This window comes from Mastacembelus armatus, chromosome 20, assembly GCF_900324485.2.
Source record: "Mastacembelus armatus chromosome 20, fMasArm1.2, whole genome shotgun sequence".
NCBI lineage: Eukaryota > Metazoa > Chordata > Actinopteri > Synbranchiformes > Mastacembelidae > Mastacembelus > Mastacembelus armatus.
Genome location: NC_046652.1, coordinates 15,759,156 through 15,778,977, shown reverse-complemented (window position 1 = coordinate 15,778,977; position 19,822 = coordinate 15,759,156). Strand labels below are relative to the sequence as shown.

Genomic DNA, 19,822 nt, shown 5'->3' with positions numbered 1-19,822 from the left:
TATTAATTATTGCTAATGGAAATTAATTTGGGTGAGAGGTGAACAGATTACCAGTCTATCACAGTGCTGATGCATAGAGGCAGACAAACACTCACATTCACACCTACGGGCAATTTAGGGTCACCGATTAACCTAACCCTAAACTGCATGTGTTTTGACTGTGGGAGGAAGAACAGTGTTACACACTGCCTCACTGTGCCACACACTGGGATCCATTGTTAAATAAATTATTGATCATAGGAGCAGGAAACCACACCCTTCTAAAATGCCAAGTCCTTTGCCTGGAGACATATTTTCAAACAAACTGTATTTCAATAGTTGCCAATAAAGGCAACTGAAATTGAGAAGACAAGAAAATGACAGAGAGCAGGAAAGAAGACGTTAAATACGGAGGTTAAAGGTTTGTTGAGAACGTAATAAATGTAATCTCTTGTCTGTGTTTCAGGGTCACTGTTACAGCCCTCTGCTCGATGGACTTCAGCAGCTTCCCTCTAGACACACAGAACTGCTCACTGGAGTTGGAGAGCTGTGAGACACATACACCATATTAACAAATTAACGTTCTTTATAGTGTAGCAAATGCAGTAACAAATAATGAGGTAGACAAGTGATTAAAACCCACTAATGAATCTCCATTCAGTTATCACCACCTCTATCTCTCCATCTGTCTCTCTGTGTAGATGCATATAATGAGAACGACCTCATGCTATACTGGAAAAATGGGAATGACTCTCTGAGGACAGATGAAATCGTCTTGTCTCAGTTCTTCATTGAGCATTTTCAGGCTTCCAGTGGTTTGGGTTTCTACAGCAGCACTGGTATGTATGTTATTGTAGTGTCAGAATTTTCCCGGGGTATGAATAATTTCGGGCTTGACTGTAGGTGCATACATAAATCAAATCATCTCAAAGCAGCTCAGCTGTCACATGTGGTTCCACTAGCGACAGGGTTAATAACGAGGGGGAAAAAATATTTTTAGTCTGACTCTGTTGTCCAGTGGACTCCTTGCATTGTCAAAGATAATCAAAGGAAACACTTCTCGAACTAAATACCTAATACTGAGAGAAGATATCAGGACGAGTAGATGAGGACTCTCTAGGGTTTACACTCACTAATACATCATTATTCTGCTCACTGCTGCTTATTTTGTGACTGTAGCTCACAATGCTGTGTACGTCTGAGTAACCATGCGACAGGCATACTGACTTTTACGTACTAAAAATACACACAGCTTGCTTTTATTACAAATTACATAATTACATAAACCAAAGCTAGAGCAACTGTAAGGTTAAGTAGGATATACTGTATGTGAGCTTCCACCACTGTTATAGACAATACAATTTGTGCCCAAATTTTGTGTTTGTCCTTTTTCTCTTTGACAATGACCCCAATTCACAAGTAGCTCCATAGAGAAATGATTTTTCCCAGTGTGGTGTGAAAAGAACCGACCAACATTTTCTTAGGATGAACAAAAACACTGACTATGATCCAGACCTTGTTATCCAGCATCAGTGCTGGACCTCACTTATCAAACATCTAGTGGAAAGACTGAAACTAGAGGAGTGGAGTAATATCTATGATTTTTGAATGAGATGCTCAAAATCAGCATCTCCATGTCTCTCTTTGTAAGGTTGGTACAGTCGTCTCTTCATTAACTTCATCCTGCGGAGGCACATCTTCTTCTTCATGCTGCAGACATACTTTCCCACCATGTTAATGGTTGTACTCTCTTGGGTGTCCTTCTGGATCGATAGGAGGGCTGTTCCAGCACGAGTCTCTCTGGGTATGTTAATCTGATCTTAACCGTACCTAGTACAGACTGAACTCTAACTTAACATTAAGTGGGGCCAGTGGCCTTAAAAACAGCAGCAGTACAAACCTTGCTACTAATCACTGAATTAGGAATTTACACTCCATGGATGCAAATTTTTTGCAGGTGATACTGTACTAATTATTATTATTAAAAAAATATTCCTGTTCTTTAAATTCTGATGTAAATGATATTTATAAGCGATACAGTAATTGTAAAACCTCCACTGTGTTATAAAGGAACCAACATGCAGATCTCCAAATGTCGGTTTATGTTTTGTGTTAAAACAAATGTGCTATTATATAAAGACACACCTCTGCTTTCTCTTCCTACAGGTATAACCACAGTGCTCACAATGTCCACAATCATCACAGGAGTGTCCTCCTCCATGCCTCAGGTAATAGCTGTGTTTATGTGGGATACACAGACCTCTGTGCAAGTCAGTGTGTGTTGACGTCAGCTCTCAAACTCCCAAAGCAACCTCTGATAGCTTCTGGAATATCACTGACTTTTATATGAAAAAGAAAACCTCAGATTATATATGAGTTTATGCATGTGTCTATTTTGTTGTCCAGGTATCATATGTGAAAGCAGTAGACATCTACCTGTGGACAAGCTTTCTGTTTGTCTTTCTGTCTGTGATTGAGTATGCGGCGGTGAACTACTGCACTACACTGGAGGAGATGAGGAAGATGAAGAGGGGGAAGGTCAGCACAGGGGACAAAGGGGATTATGACACCACATAAACACAAAAACAAAACAGGGACAGAACAAGAGGAAATTCAGATTTTATTTCATGTCTCACTCTAGTGGTGAAACATAGACATTACATGAGAGCACACACCAAAAACTGTCACCAAGAAGATGAGTCTGGGAATATTTTTTGGTCATTGGCATTCCAGTACAGGCCAGAGGCCAGACACTGTAGAGGGCACTGTTTCCTGCCGTTTCAGTGGTTCATGAGCCACAAAAACTGGTCTGCTCCACATGTGCAATTAGTGGTCTGCAATGCAGAGGATGGAATCATGGTTGGAAAAAAAACCAAAAAACATCACTCTTAATAGGCATACACATTTACAGTAAATAATCTGAACAACAGTTTAAAACAATGTTAAAATCAAAATCAGTACACAATCCCAGGCAGCATATAGCAACCAATAAACATATACACACCATAAAATAAACTGCTAAAAAAGGAATACACCAAGTCAATTAGACTTAAGGAATCTGTCCATCTAGGAAGCACAAGTGTTTATGGCTCAACCACAGATGCAATGGAGAGGCAAAAGCTAGAAAACCCCCAGAAAGGGAATGGGTTTTGCATGTGTTGCCCACAGACAAATGCACTCTCCTAATCCTTCCTGATGGGTTCTTCTCAAGTTTTGCAAGTTTTGTGTTTTGCTAATGTCCTTATCAATACTGGTAGCATGAGGCAGAACCAAGATGGCACGTGATTACATGCAGTCGCACAAAGGGTTGCTGTGTCTCCAAGCACAGTCTCAAGAGCATGCAGGAGATACCAGGAGAATGGCCTTTACACCAGGAGAGCTGGACAGGGCTATGGAAGGGCAGGACTGACATCTGCTCTTTTGTGTAAGGAGGAACAGGAGGAGCACTGTGAGAGCCCTAAAAAATGATTGCCAGCAGGAGACTGATGGACATGATTCTGACCAAACTGTCAAAAACAGATGCATTGAGGGTGGCATGAGGGCCTTACATCCTTTAGTATGACCTCCCAGCAAGCACCATACAGCTCAACTGGCATTTGACAGAGAACACCAGAACTGGCAGATCCACCATTGGTGCCCCATTCACATGACAGGTAGGAAAGAGTCTGGAGACACCGTGATAAATTATGCTGCCTGTAACATCATCAACCGTGACCAATGTGGTGGTGGGTTAGTGATGGTCTGAGATGGCATATCCTTGGAGGGCCATGTAGATCTCCAAGTCATAGCCAGCAGTACCCTGACTAGGTAACAGGTTGTAATCGTCAGAGTTATTGTCAGACCTTACACTTGTGCAGTGGGCCCTGGGTTCCTCCTCCTCTGTAGTGTGGCCAGAGTTTGAGGCAGTTCCTGAATGATGGGGGCACGAATGCCATTCATTGGCCCTCACATTTCCCTAAAGTAAACTGTTCAGCTGACTTAAATGACTGCAGGCCAGGGCTCTCAAATTCTGTAGTATGAAGATCCTGGAGAGGATAGTCAACCTACTGAGACTCGAGGTCAAACACACAATAGATCCCCTGCAGTTTGCTTACAAAGAACACATTTGTGTAGATGATGCTGTCCTCTACATGCTTTTCTCATCAGGCTGGGAAACTGTTAAAGTTCTAAGCAGCACAGGGGCTCCACAGGGTACTGTTTTGGCTCCAATTCTGTACATGCTGTACACAGCAAACTTTTGCATACAATTCAGTTCTTCACATATAAGTATTTTGATGATACTGCTATTGTTGCATGTATAAGGAATGGACAGGAAGAGGGGTACAGAGGTCTGATAAAATCCTTCACTGATTGGACTCCTCCCTACTATACACGTCTAAAACAAAGTAAATGGTAGTGGATTTTTGTAAGTTCTCCACCCCCTGTTTATCCAGTCAACATCTTTGGTGCAAACGTTGAAGTGGTGCCAGCCAAATATTTAGGTGTGCACCTGGACAACAAGTTTGACTGGTCACTGGACACAGAGGTTCTATATAAAAGGGGAGAAAGTGAGATCAGAAAAGGGCAGAGATGACTTTTTCTCCTGAGGCGGCTGACTTTCAATTTTACAATTTAATTTTACAATTTCTGACTATAAATTATTGTATATGAAAAACTATTACTCAGGACATTAATGTTAAATGATATAAGATTTTCCAGCATGCAATCTATTTAACATTTTTTTATTATTCTGTCAATATAAAACAGTTAAACTACAATGATGGTTAAGTATATTATTACTTATGTTTATTGAAATACCAAAAAACTGTATTAGTATCACACCCCCATAATGCAGAGTGCAGCAAAAGGCATGTTTAGGTCCTGGTATGATAGATTAACAAATAGTGCCCTCTAGGCTCAAAAAATGTGAATGGTCCTTTAGTAAGTATTTACTGGTCGGTGTTCACTAACAGTGTGCTGTAGGTGTGGTTACCTTTAAGAGTGATGTTTTTCTCCTTCTCATTTCCATCCATTATTCTCCCCCTACACTGCAGACCAGAAAATATGTAGACCAGTTGTTGTGGTCACTGACAGGGCAAGAAACAGTGTCCTGTTTCACACCACTGGTATGCCACAGACCCAGAAATTAATCCAAGCCTTTCTGCCGCCAACCTGCAGCCTGCAGATTATGTTCAGATCAAGTCATCACATATAATGGGAATAGAATGAAAGTAAATAACAGTTTCTATCCAAGAGATGAAGTATTTTGAGGGCAGAAATGCCTTTTCCATTCATTGTAAATTGGTCATTACTGTGTTTAACATACAATGTGACCAAAAACATTGGAATCACCCTGCTAACTAATACACAGTGTTTATAATTCTTTTCTGTTTTAATTTCACATCATTATTCTGATGTAGGAGCATATTTGAGATGAAATTTCATTTATCTAAAATAATAAGCTGATTCATTTATTATTTGATTGATGTATTATTTTAAACATTTTCCCAGGAATAATCAGCAAGTTTTTCCAGTTCAGCTTCTGAAATGCAAGGATCTGATGGTTCCCTTGCAGCATATATTCATACTTTTTTTTTTGGTTTTGGACTGGAGTTGATTAAAAAAGAAACTTTAAAAGATTTGTTAGCAAATTTAAGAGTAACAACATGATTGATCTATAATTCTAATAATCTATGTATTAATCAGGTTTGGAATAAAGGAGAAGAGACTCTGAGGGAACTCGTTATGGAAACACAACTCACATTGGAAACTACAGTCAAGATATGTCAAACAAGTGAACTAGCATGGCAACAGGTATTGATGTTTGTCCACACACTGAGCAGTGAGCCATTAGTACAGTACATTGTGCTCCAGTACATTGAGCACAATGTGGTAAAACATGTTCAAAGTGCTAAAAAAAGTTATGTTAAAATATGTTTTTTCCAAAAGACAAGAAAGGACATCAATTAAACACTGTGGAGGAAACAGATAACAGTATTGATTTTAGTGAAATATAAAGAAGGTGTCAGATGATGAAGATGACAGCCTAGTCTTCAAAAACAGACACCCTGTCTAGACTGTAGGGGCAGTGGAAAATGATAAATTGCTTGTCAATGGGATATTGGCACTATTTAAAAGTGACACATGGGCTAGTTATGAGGCTGGGCTCAAAGAAACCTCAACCATTCAAAGGTTAAAGTATGCCACTAAAAACATAATGGGCAGTCAACTGAAATGAAAGGACACAGTACATTTAAGGTGATGGTGAAAGGAAAGCAGCACAACCTGTTGTTTATCATGACTCTTAAACATGAAAGCAGTAAGTATGACACCTTTAATAGACTGTTTAGAGATACTGTTTTGGACTTCCTTTTGGAGATCTCAGCACTGGAGAATTTCCACAGGGGCAATGCAGCCAGGTTGTGAAAGCACAAGGCTGTGCATAGACAACCTAGTAGAGTCTATGCACAGAGGATGGACTTGTACTCCAATATGATGGAGACAATTGGGAATCTATGGCGTACTCATCAAGAGCCATGATGGAAATGCCATAACACCATGCTCAAAAGAGGCTGTGGGCTTTTTTGGAATGGAAACTTGCAGTTATGTCTATGGTTTACTTGAGACTGTCTACAAACTGCCAGTTTCTATCTTCTGAAAGAACCTCAACATCGTACACTGTTCAGACCACTCGCAGTTGAAGTGCATAACAGGAAGAAGGAAAAATGGCCAAATATAAGGATCTCTGTGACTTTAACAAAGTCCGGGTCATCGCATCTCGGAAACAGCAGATTTTGTGTGGTTTTCAGAGTATACATCAGTCTGTACCTACCAAAAGTGGGTCAAGGTTTGACAACTGGTGAACTGACAGTTGGGTCATGGGCGCTCAAGGGTCACTGATGTGCACAGGAAGCGGAGGCTTGTCTGTCTGTTTTAGTACCGGAGAAGAGTTAACAGTAGGACAAACTGCTGAATACCTAATAGACAGATGTCAAAACACAGAGTGCATCAGAACTAACTGTCTATGGGGCTGTATAGCTGCAGAGTGCCCACACTGACGTACCCACTACTGAGAGAACCTTCAATGGTCATGTGAGCATAAGAATTGGATCATGGAGCAACAGAAAAAAGTCTGGTCAGATGAATCACATTTAAGTGGTTGAGGCAGTGTGATGTTCTGAAGAAAGCTATGCTGGGAAACCTTGGGCATTCACATGGCTGATGCCTACAGATCAAGTATACACCTTCATGGAAGTAGCATTTTCTGACACAGTGGTCTCTTTCAGCAGGATAATGTGACCTGTCATCCTGTAAAATTTGTTCAGGAATGATTCATGGCGTTCAGAACTATTTTGGCAGCATTAGGGGGACCTACACATTATTAGGCAGGTTGTTTTAATTTGTGGCTGGTGATTAAGCTGTTATTTTATAATTGCGAGAATGATTGGAAAATGTGACATGTCTCTGGCATCATTATGAACAAAGGAATTGATGCTAATCAGAAATATTCTGACTTAATGATGGCAAAAGGTAGGAACTGATCTCTTTCATCTGAATGGTAAGGTAAACTTTGGGGAACATGCTCAGGTGAGAGAGGCTGAAAGACAATTTGCTTTGATGCCTAATTTACCACATACTGAGCCTCTGCTTTGAGAAAGGAGACTCAGTGGAAAGAGGAGCTGATAAAAAACTTTGTCTTTTGAGTTACAGTACCTCATATATGAGACTTTAAAAGTTATGTCACCAATTATGAGATCTCAGTACATACATATCCTGTCTCAGAGACAGTGCTAGGTACAAATAAAGAAGGCAGAGTGCAACTAAGACTGTCAACCACAGTGTTAATCCTGACCCATAACTCTAACCCTAAACCTGATAAGGGTAACGTCTTCAGGTTAATATCAACTATTTTCTGACTAGGTCAGCAGTTCATTATCTTGTCTGCAACCAGGATCTCTAGAGGAAAAGGGTTGTACTGATTCCTAGTTACATAAGTAATACCAGTAATGATTTGAGCCATTGTGAGTATAAAAACATTGACTATAGCAGCTGTACACACAAACAAAAAGGTTCTTCACAGTACCATGTGTTATCCAAAGCTGTGTAAAGATTAATAAAAAGGTTTTTTCAGCATGTTTTTTGTGTGATCTACAGTGGGTACGGAAAGTATTCAGACCCCTTTAAATTTTTCACTCTTTGTGTCATTGCAGCCATTTGCCAAAATCAAAAAAGTTCATTTTATTTCTCATTAATGTACACTCAGCACCCCATCTTGACAGAAAAAAACAGAAATGTAGAAATTTTTGCAAATTTATTAAAAAAGAAAAACTGAAATATCACATGCTCATAAGTATTCAGACCCTGTGCTCAGTATTGACTAGAAGCACCCTTTTGAGCTAGTACAGCCATGAGTCTTCTTGGGAATGATGCAACAAGTGTTTCACACCTGGATTTGGGGATCCTCTGCCATTCTTCCTTGCAGATCCTCTCCAGTTCTGTCAGGTTGGATGGTGAACGTTGGTGGACAGCCATTTTCAGGTCTCTCCAGAGATGCTCAATTGGGTTTAGGTCAGGGCTCTGGCTGGGCCAGTCAAGAACGGTCACAGAGTTGTTCCGAAGCCACTCCTTTGTTATTTTAGCTGTGTGCTTAGGATCATTGTCCTGTTGAAAGGTGAACCTTCGGCCCAGTCTGAGGTCCTGAGCACTCTGGAAGAGGTTTTCTTCCAGGATATCTCTGTACTTGGCCACATTCATCTTTCCTTCAATTGCAACCAGTCGTCCTGTCCCTGCAGCTGAAAAACACCCCCACAACATGATGCTCCCACCACCATGTTTCACTGTAGGGATTGTATTGGGCAGGTGATGAGCAGTGCCTGGTTTTCTCCACACATACCGCTTAGAATTAACGCCAAAAAGTTCAATCTTGGTCTCATCAGACCAGAGAATCTTATTTCTCATAGTCTGGGAGTCCTTCATGTGTTTTTTGGCAAACTCTATGTGGGCTTTCATGTGTCTTGCACTGAGGAGAGGCTTCCGTCGGGCCACTCTGCCATAAAGCCCCGACTGGTGGAGGGCTGCAGTGATAGTTGACTTTGTGGAACTTTCTCCCATCTCCCTACTGCATCTCTGGAGCTCAGCCACAGTGATCTTTGGGTTCTTCTTTACCGCTCTCACCAAGGCTCTTCTCCTACGATTGCTCAGTTTGGCTGGACGGCCAGGTCTAGGAAGAGTTCTGGTCGTCCCAAACTTTTTCCATTGAGGATTATGGAGGCCACTGTGCTCTTAGGAACCTTGAGTGCTGCAGAAATTCTTTTGTAACCTTGGCCAGATCTGTGCCTTGCCACAATTCTGTCTCTGAGCTCCTTGGGCAGTTCCTTCGACCTCATGATTCTCATTTGCTCTGACATGCACTGTGAGCTGTAAGGTCTTCTATAGACAGGTGTGTGCCTTTCCTAATCAAGTCCAATCAGTTTAATTAAACACAGCTGGACTCCAATGAAGGAGCAGAACCATCTCAAGGAGGATCAGAAGAAATGGACAGCATGTGAGTTAAATATGAGTGTCACTGCAAAGGGTCTGAATACTTATGACCATGTGATATTTCAGTTGTTCTTTTTTAATAAATTTGCAAAAATGTCTACATTTCTGTTTTTTTCTGTCAAGATGGGGTGCTGAGTGTACATTAATGAGAAATAAAATGAACTTTTTTGATTTTGGCAAATGGCTGCAATGACACAAAGAGTGAAAAATTTAAAGGGGTCTGAATACTTTCCGTACCCACTGTATACTAAACTGGATGCCAAATGTAAACAATACACAGTATAACCTGTACTGACATGCTGGGTGCCTCTGAAATACTTTCTCTACCTTTTCAGATCCCATCCACCTTCAATGCCAGCCAGGCGATGGCCTTTGATGGTTGTTTTCACGATAATGACATTGAACTGACTCCATTTCCTCGGATGGCTCCAACCCTGACCTCTGACCCACTCACCACTCCAACTGAAAGCCCAGACATCCACCCCACAGAGGGAACTCGTCTTCGCCGACAGCGTTCAGTGAGAGAAAACGTGGACTTGCTGGTCAGCAACAGCTACATGATTGACTCGTACTCTCGTCTAGCGTTCCCTCTGTCCTACCTGCTCTTTAACACCATCTACTGGAGCATGTACTCCTGATCCAGTACTACAAATTCTTCATGAACTCCGCTGTGGTCCGTGTGTCATGTCAGTCAGCAAGTTGGAGGACTCCTCTTTTCCAAGGGGCTCTCTTGATGACAGGAGTCTGTATTTACAAAATCAGCTCCATCTTCATCACTAATCCTGCTTCATTGTGAGAGAGACTGAGCTCCCTCAGCTTGAATAGGAACTCTGTTAGTGCACACCATCACCCCGCCATGTGTCTCATGGGACTGAGTTGAGTTGAGTTGAAACCCCAAAGAAATATGGAAAATAATGGACCTGATTTACTTTTTTAAATAACTGTTGTGTGACTCTTATTTTTATGCATCATTATACAATTAATACTCAAACTTTGTATTTTTGACAGTTAGCTCCCTTAGCTACAGGGAGTTTTTATCAAACTGATATGAAAATGCACTTTTTTGAAAAGCACCCTTCTTTTGATGAATGACTAGAACCAACCTACTACTGTTCATGTAATTAAAATTTTCTCATTTTTATCTTATTCATAAGGGTGTACAATTGACTGTAGCTATTCTGCCACCAAGGACAAAAATGTCGTTGCCCTTTCTGTGACTTTATATGTGATTAATATACTTTATTTGATGATTCAAACATTTTTTAGACTCTATAGGAATATATAGATGTGATAATGAATTACCTGAACACTTTACTGTGACATGTAAATAATACTAAATTAAATATTTTACTTTTAAAACCATGTTTATGGGTTTATGTGCATTGAAATTCTGATTGATTCAGAGTAGAGTTTTTTTTGTTGTTGTTTTTGTAGCTCACACATTCAAAATTGAGAATTTCTGCAAAGAAATGTGTTATACCACTGACTTATCAGAGTCAATATAACATTTATTTCCCAAAAGAAATTAACAAAAGTTTTCTATTGTTACTTTCTTAAAATCTATTTTCAAAAATCTCATTTTGTCTTTTGTTTAACCAAGTAACTTACAGTAGATGGAGATCAGTCAATGTGATAGCAACTGGTCAATAATTTCACCAATAATAATTCACATAAGGTTGTTTCTATTCTGCACCAGTGTGTCTTAGATATACAGACACTGCAGGCACATCCACTACAAAACACAGGATGGCAAATGCTAATGCTCTTAACCCCTACATCTGAATGGCTAACTCTTTGAGATAGTGATCAGACCCCACCCCCTCAAGCAGCCAAATGCCTGAAGAGAAATAAAAATATTCCTCAAATATTAATTCTTCATTTATTGACAGATGATAAATCTAAATTTACTCAAGTACTAAAGTATAATTTAGAAATACTTATATGCAGTTATCTTCTATGGTGGAGACAAAGTTCTTTGATGCAGACAAAGATCTTTAATAGTTCCGGGAATGTCCCGGATGGCAGTCCCCCCAGGTGATCAGGAACACTGGAGACACTAGGAGCAGGGGATGCCGCAGCGTCGGCAGGGTCAGTCGACTCACTGTGACCAGGAGCAGGAACATGAACCACGGTGGCGTTGGCAGGAATGATTGACCTACTGATACAGACAGCAGGAATATTGGAAATGCTGGGACATTGACAGGAGGTGCAGGGATGTCAGCCAGACCTTCTTTTCCTTTCGGCTGCTCCCATTAGGAGTCACCACAGCGAATCCTCATCATCCATTCAACCCTATCCTCTGTATCCTCCACACCCACACCAACTATCCTCATGTCCTCCTTCACTACATCCAAGAACCTCCTCTTTGGTCTTCCTCTAGGCCTCCTTCCTGGCAGCTCTAACCTCAGCATCCTTTTACCAATGTATTCACTGTCCCTCCTCTGAACATGTCCAAACCATCTCAATCTGGCTTCCCTGGCTTTTTCTCCAAAACATCTAACATGAGCTGTCCCTCTGATGTCCTCATTCCTGATCCTATCCATCCTCGTCACTCCCAGAGAGAACCTCAACATCTTCAGCTCTGCTACCTCCAGCTCTGCCTCCTGTCTTTGTCTCAGTGCCACTGTCTCTAAACCAGACAACACTGCTGGTCTCACCACTGTCTTGTCCACCTTTCCTTTCATTCTTGCTGTGACACTCATTTCAGATGTATTTTGTGTTTTTAAGTTACTTGAGGATATTTCACAGTAATCTTGATTACTTATATTTTATGGGAATTTGAAATAACTTAAAAGTTTATTGAAGGTGTTTGCTTGTATTGTATAACAGCTTTTTCCTAAACAACCTTTTTGTTTGGCAGACACAGCCAGTCTTTTACTTTCTTTTTCACAGTGAACCTAACACACAAACATTCTGCAAAAAAGAGTAAACACAATCTGTACGCAGGCGCGCTGCAAAAAGCAAAACACACAGTGTCGGCCGATTTGCAATGCTTACCTGTGATTTAGGTTTCTATGGCAACTAAACTGCATTCGTGTGTGTTGGGGTTTTGTGGACGCAAAGGAAGAGCTATTAAAATTCACACATCCACAAAAACACAGCACCAGCAAAGCCAGAAATCAAGCTTGACCACACGGAGGAGAGGTGACTGGTGAGTTCCTGCGCCAAAATGAAGGAAAACAACGCAGACACAGTTTGTTTTTCACAGAAAGTTAGTTAAGATATATCAGCTTTTTAATGTTAACTTTAGCTAGTGTTAATTAGCCTCAGGTAAACCGTTCGCCACTGTTATTGTTCGATTTATGCGTGTTATCTAACGTTAGCTGGCAAAACTGTGCCATTGACTTTACTGCACATTCCAGTATTTAGTCGCTTTTACAAAGGCATAGTTATATTTTGAGTGTTAGAAACATAACATGCTGTGCAAGCTTGGTGCCACATCCTTGGGAACTCTTAACTTTAGCTAGCGTTAACTAGCGTTAAACTAACAAGCGTTAATGCTAACGTTAAATTAACGTTAGCAGTTAGCAATACAATTCATCAATCGGTCCAATTGAAATCCGACAATGTGTGTGCGAGTTATCACAATTTGATCAAATTGAAGGTTTTTGCGCAGAAGAAGAAAAAGAATAGATTTCTGTAGATTTCTTTGTGCTCTTTGTTAACAAAACAATGCGTAAGTGAACATGTGTCTGGCATAGACATGAACACAAGTCTCACATCTGCTTTATACAAGAAGCTATGCACTTGCAAAAAAAATTAAAAAAATTAAATAATAATAAATAAAATAATAATAATAATAAAAATAGTTAAACTTCATTTGTAGAGAACCTTTATAAAAACAGTAGGCTCCAAAGCTCATCCATTGATAACCAGGACTTAGTTCCAAAAGTGGTGCAGTTAAAATAAGTGTATCTGTAGAGGTGGAGAAAAATTCTAGTTTGTGGCTGTGTAAAAGATGTAAAACTGATGTTTAAAAAAAACATACAATAAGGCTGAAAGGCCCAGCGTCAAAACCTGCGAATCAAGCCATTCAGATAAAACTAGGTCACAGTTGTTTTTAGTAATGAGTGGGCCCAATGGAAGAAAAGGTGAGCTTAAGAAAGTCAGTTAAGGATATAAATTGCGACCACTCAGCTATTTGTATAACTAAACATTTGAAGATTTTGGTGCTCTACTAAAGAAGTTTATATACTCCACACTTAATTGATTATTTAAAAAAAAAAGTTTTGATGGGTGGCCAACTGCAGTATGGGATGGTTGCAGTTTCAGTCCATATTGAGTAATCCAGTTGGTGCAGTGTTTCCATATCATGCCAGCTGGTGGTGTGACTCCATTTCCTTCTCTCCATTTCTCCCCTTGCCAGTGTCAACCCAGACCATCCACAAGTGGCAGTACCTGTCCTGCACAGTTAGCTACAGCCCAAGTCACATGACGTCTCACCAGAATTCATTGTATCCAACTCACCTAGTTAACGTAGAGTTAACATTTGGAGCGCTGGGTCCTGGATACTACTACTTCTACCAGGTACTTTAACAACACATCTTGTTTGTAGTCACCTTCATTGACAGATTTTGCTCAGACAAATTGTCTGAAAAGGAACATCTAACCACACAGCAGAATTATCTCCAACATGCTTCATAATTTGCACAGCATACAACACACTGGTGCCTTTGGATCTTTATGCAGTTAAGAAATATAAAAACTAGGGCTGCAGCTATCGATTATTTTTGGAGTTGAGTATTCTACCGAATATTTCAGTGGTTACTCGAGTAATTGGATAAAATAGACTTTTGTATTTTTAAACAATAATACTATTGTGTAATGCATGACAGAAACGACAGGTTACCTTGAAATGACATTACCTTGTGTCGGCTCCGCTGGGTGAGCCGGTCTGGTTCACAACTGGGTGCTTTCTGTTCAGATGTTGAAGCACTGACAAAACTTTTAAATGGGGAGGAAATAAAACTGGGAAAAGATCTAATCACAATAATTGTTTTTGATATCAGTCCATAAAGAACAGAACACATATATATATATATATATATATATATATATATATATATAAACCAAAGCACTTTTGCAGTCAAACTTAGAGGTTCCCTATTATTCCTAAGTGACGCGTAGATATAAGGTTAATTTAGATTTTTATGTTATTTTCTTTTTAAACCGAACATGGCATAGAAGATTATAAAACTGTTTCAAATAAATAATTATATAATAAACTAAGTGTTACAGAACACACTAAATTTGGTCAACTCCAAATGAATAAAACAAAATCTTAATTTGTAAATTTTGAATCTGTAACTAAAATATTAAAGCTTTCACATTTCATAGCAGAACAGAAAGTAAATTCTTTGGTCCCTTCCAAATAAATACAATAGGTCTGTTTTTGTGCAGCAAGTGCCACTTTTGTTTTAGGGGACCACCAACACTTGCTTGGGTCAGGGAATGTAAGGTTTGTGTTATTACCTGATTTTAGTAGAACATTTGTATATTATTGCCAAATATATGTCTCTGTTTTGCACTGTATGCTACTCTGCTTCTGGTTGGACATTAAATTTCAGAAATATCTCCACACTACTAAAGTCCTCAGACCCTTGCTCTCAACAATGCACTCGTCTTTTGATCCCTGGGCTGTATCCGTTTGGGGGTTTTAACACTGACACTTGAGTTGTCGTCAGCATTTTCTGTTCTGTTCATCTTCTCTTTAATCAGGCTCCCGCTCCTGATGTACTGGCTTACAAAGCAACAGCACCCCAAACATTAGCATGTGAGCTGCTTCTGGCTGCTCCTCCACACTCTGTGCTGTGTGCATGTATGGTTCAGCGTGGCACTGTTTTCATTATAATTGGCTGTCCGTGCTTTTTGTCAAAACAATTACAGAATGAGTTGTTAGAGCAAAGTTATATCACAAGTGGGTGGTAATGTGTAATCGAAACACGTGCTAAACTTGTGCCTTGCTGCTCGGTCTTGTTTCTGCTGCATGATTGGGTGGAAGACCTGTCCACATCGAATAAAAAATGTCCAACTCTTATCATTGAGACCGCGATGCAACATAAAATTTGTAGTAGTAGTAGAGTTTGTTTTTTTGCTGCTAGCTGTGAGAAATTACTGTTTTTGTCTTGTGTTGTGTAGGCTCTTTGTGTGTGGCCATAGCAGTTTTTTGTCTTATTTTCACTCTAGGCTGAAGAAGATGGGGTGCTGCTTTAGAAAGGAGCTCAACCCTAGCCCAGAGAATGACAGAAATGATCTGTTAGAGCTGTTGGCTTTAGTTCAGCAGGTGTGCTTAGAGGAAGAGGCGCCATACCAGAGGACATCTCTGGAAGAAGAGAAAAGACATTCAGGACTGGACAACAAAGTTTGCACAAAGGCTGCTGTGACAAACAGCAGCATGTGCAGTGAGAAGGACGTTTACCAAGCAAGCACTCATGAAAATGCCAGGCCCAAGGCTTTATGGTTCAGTCAGTTCCTAGATGGGCAGAAATTACACAAAGTAGCAAGGTGTCCGTCAGCTCCTGCTATGTTATCATCTGCTAACTCCTTGGGCAACATCACAAGAAGTGAGTTAAAGGATGACCAGCCAGAGCTGGTCAGTTTGTGTCAAGGGACACAGCAAGATTTTCTCAAAGAAGAGTACAAGGAGTCACTGCACATAGCTGAAGCAGAAGAAGGTGCTCTGCCCTTAACAGTGGAGTCTCCAGGGCTCAGTCAATCACAGAGAGGGGCATCTACAGTCCAGCAGTCTAGACAGTTTATGAGGAACAGCAAAAAATATGATAAGGAGCTAACTTCCACACAGTCACATGCTGCTGAACAGTCCTCCATCATTCTCTCGCAGACACACACACATATTTCGCTTTCACCAGAACAGAACACATCACCTCTACCTGATGTATGTTCTTTGCTAGCAGACCCACTATTTGATCTGCTATCCCCAAATCACGATAAAATGAGCAAGGACCCTCACATCACTCAACCTGAAGATTTGAATTGCGAGAAGGCTGCAAGGAACGTGGATGAATCTGCAGATGACATGATATCATGCAGAGATGAAAGTGCATGTCTGGATAAGAAGAAGACCTGTGTAAAGTATGAGATAGTGAATGGGTCAAAAGACATAATAGAGGGTACTGTGTATGTGGAGAGTGTGTGTTTATTGAAGGATCACAGACTAGCAGATGAAACCCTCAGTGGCAGAGAGAAGATGGTGGTAAACTTCCAGGACAAAGCGTTAGACCAGAGTGTGGTCACTGACTGTAATTCTCTAGACAGACATCTTCCTGAATCCAACTGCAGTGTAGAGCAATGTCATGACAGTACAGTTGTAAATTCAAGCATTACTCTTCAGAAACCCAAGTACCTTTGCACTGAATATTCAAGTCTCAGTTCTCCCCTACAACCTTCTGCTGAAAGCTTGCTTTTTGTTAATACCTCCATCCAGTCTCTGCCTTCTTGCACATTTTTTGAAGGATTGGAGCAGAGTTTTTGTTCCAAGACAGAAGTTGATGCTACTGAGAGTTGCTGTAGCCTAGAACAACAAAAGGTAAATTGCACAAAGACAATATCTGTGTACAAGTGCGGAGAAGACATCTACCCCTTTTCTATGCCATTCAAGCTTGAATCTGCAGATGTATTAAAACAACTGTCCTCCAGTCCTCAGCCAGCCTCTGAAACCCCAGAAATATTTACCTCTATTGTTTCGCCTGACTGTGCAAACCTTCAGGTTGATGTTGGACTGCGCACTCCTGAAGGTGTCCCTCAACCTGGAGAGTTGTCAAATGGACTTCAGCAGGAGGGAATTAAAATGATAAAGGTGGCACAGAAAGAGCAACCTAAGCAAGACAGTAAAATTCCTCGAGAAAATTGCGGTATTTCCAAACGCACTGAGACCCATCCATACTCGAGCAATTACGCCCCTTGTCCGGATGACAGAACATTGTACAGCATAACTTCAGTGGACCCAGATCAGGTTTACACTTATCCCTCAACTCTATCTTATGCAGTTCACTCCCTGGGTCATGAACTTCTTTCAGCTGCTGAGGAAGGAGGACAAGAAGGAGGGATCAGTGACACAGCATTTAAGTTGCTGGGAGAGGACACAGAGTCCTCTGCCTACCACATCTATCCCCATCCCCGGATCAAACTGGGTTTGAAAGACAGCACAACAGGATGGAATCAGGGACCAGCTAAGATTGGGTGGAATAAGAGAGAGACTGGCACTGACTCAGACCAGATCCCAGCCTTTGTCTCAGAGCAGCTTCAACCCTCTATGACTGTGCTGGGAACTTTTCCTTACAGCACTGTGAGGCCTCAGGGATTGTGTGTTTTGGACTGGTCGACAGAGTGTACTTTGTCTGTAAGTGTTACATCAACATGTAGGGGAGCTGAATTGGGTGAAAAAATTCAGTTATTATATGTATTATCCCCAAAAGTTTGCTTTTTAATGATACATTCTTGTATAGACTTGATCACATGCTTAGCAGTTAACACTTAACATCGGATGCTGAAATACAGTAAAATACAATACCGGAAGTTTTACATAACTAGTGGCCTTTATTCCCACAGATGTCCAGGTACAGAGATGTTTTAATAAAGTAACATTTGTGACATCATAATATATCAACGTATGTATTGGATTAAATGAGATTGAGAGGGTCTGTCATCTGAAAAGCCCTTTCTAGAATCTTGATTGCATATAGATTAATATTTTGCACATTTGTTTTTTTTTTGTTTGTTTGTTTTTTCAGGAACCTGTTGTGGCCTCTAGCCTTAACCCTGCTGCTGTGGTATGGCCCAATAACAACTTTAACTCAGACATCCCTGGTGCTGCCTATCTGCAGGAACAGCAGCAATGGCAGCAATTCCCCAGTGAACTGACCAGTTGTGAAGGTAGACTGGAGTTTAGGACTGCATAATTATCCTGTCTTCACTGTTATATTTCATTAATTTATTATATTTCATAATTTTCAGGAGTTTTTGCAATAGAGTTTTTACTTTAATCTTTGAGCAAGAGAATAACAATGTTGACTAATGATCATTGTTTCAATGCAGATTCTAGTTATTTTGTTGTGGTAAAATGATGGGAGATTGATTTTTAGGTTACACGTCAGCGTTCCAACTGGAGAACATGTGTCTGGAAGAAACTGTGGTTGAAGCTCATCCCAGCACACTGGAGTACCAGCCACTTTCTGCTGAAACTCATATAGTTAATGTAAAGTCCAGTGACCCACCTGTGACAGGTATGAGTTATGCTATGTTTTTTTTCAAAACTTTACTAACTCTTTTGTAAAGCAATGAGCACAGATGTAATTATGACTTCCTTTTTCAGATAAGGTCAGAGAAGAGCTGAGGACAGTTTTGGAGTCCTGTTTAACCAGGTAACTCACAATACACATTTCTCTTGGTTCTGTGGAGGACGTCCATTCATGTATTTACCTATCAGTCCATCTATCTTTTATCTACTGCTTATCCTGCAAAAGGTGGCATGGGGCTGGAGCTAATCCCAGCTGACATTGGTCGGCAGGCGGTGTACTCCCTACACAGGGCTGACACATAGAGACAGACAAATACTCACATTCACACCGACAGGCAATTTAGTTACCAAATAACCTAACTTATATGCATTTGGACTATGGGAGACCAAAGTACCTGAAAAAACCCACATAGACAGCCAGAGAACATGCCAACTCCACACAGAAAGTCCCATGTTGTTAGTGGCTGAAACCCAGAAGTTTGTTTCTATGAGGTTACAGTGCTAACAATGTCAGTGCTGTGGTTGAGAAAGTTATGTCATCAAAAATTTAGATGATCACCAGTGCCAGTGCTGCCATATTTGACAGAGCACTGAACATACTGTTTGGTTTTCATTTGGTTATTATTTGAACCCCACCACGCTTAAAAAAAAAAGCCATTTCCTTAACTGGAAAATTGCATTTGTTTTGTTCTGTTGATGGTTTGTTCAGTGTGTCGTAACTTCTCAAAGCATTTCTCCAAACTTTGATACATCTTCAGTTTTTCTTTTCCTCCACAGAGAACACCTTGGTAATGACCTATACCTCAAATCTCAGATGGACAGTGACCAGTATGTTTCGATTGCAACTCTGGCTAGCCTTGACAAGATCAAGTATCTCAGCACGGACCTGCAACTCATCTCTGACATTCTTAAATGTCAGTGTTTGTTTCTGTGCAACAGTGTTTGACTGACATTTATTCTTTACAGGATCGTTCAGGATGGAAAATTAACCATCAGCCATCTCTTGATTTGGTTTTATCTACACAACCCAGTCACTGTGGTCTGTAAACAGCAATAATCTGAGGAATT

At 40.4% G+C, this 19,822-nt stretch overlaps 1 protein-coding gene across 1 annotated transcript in view; it reads left to right on the top strand.

Moving 5' to 3' along the window:
• The window catches only part of LOC113121634 (gamma-aminobutyric acid receptor subunit rho-3-like), a 34,458-nt gene extending 24,322 nt beyond the window's left edge, over positions 1-10,136 (top strand). The window contains exons 5-10 of the mRNA XM_026292306.1: positions 446-528; positions 681-818; positions 1,631-1,783; positions 2,146-2,207; positions 2,386-2,517; positions 9,834-10,136. Coding sequence (XP_026148091.1) covers positions 446-528; positions 681-818; positions 1,631-1,783; positions 2,146-2,207; positions 2,386-2,517; positions 9,834-10,136 — 871 coding nt within the window. The remainder of the gene's footprint in view (positions 1-445; positions 529-680; positions 819-1,630; positions 1,784-2,145; positions 2,208-2,385; positions 2,518-9,833) is intronic.
• Positions 10,137-19,822: the final 9,686 nt, after the last annotated feature.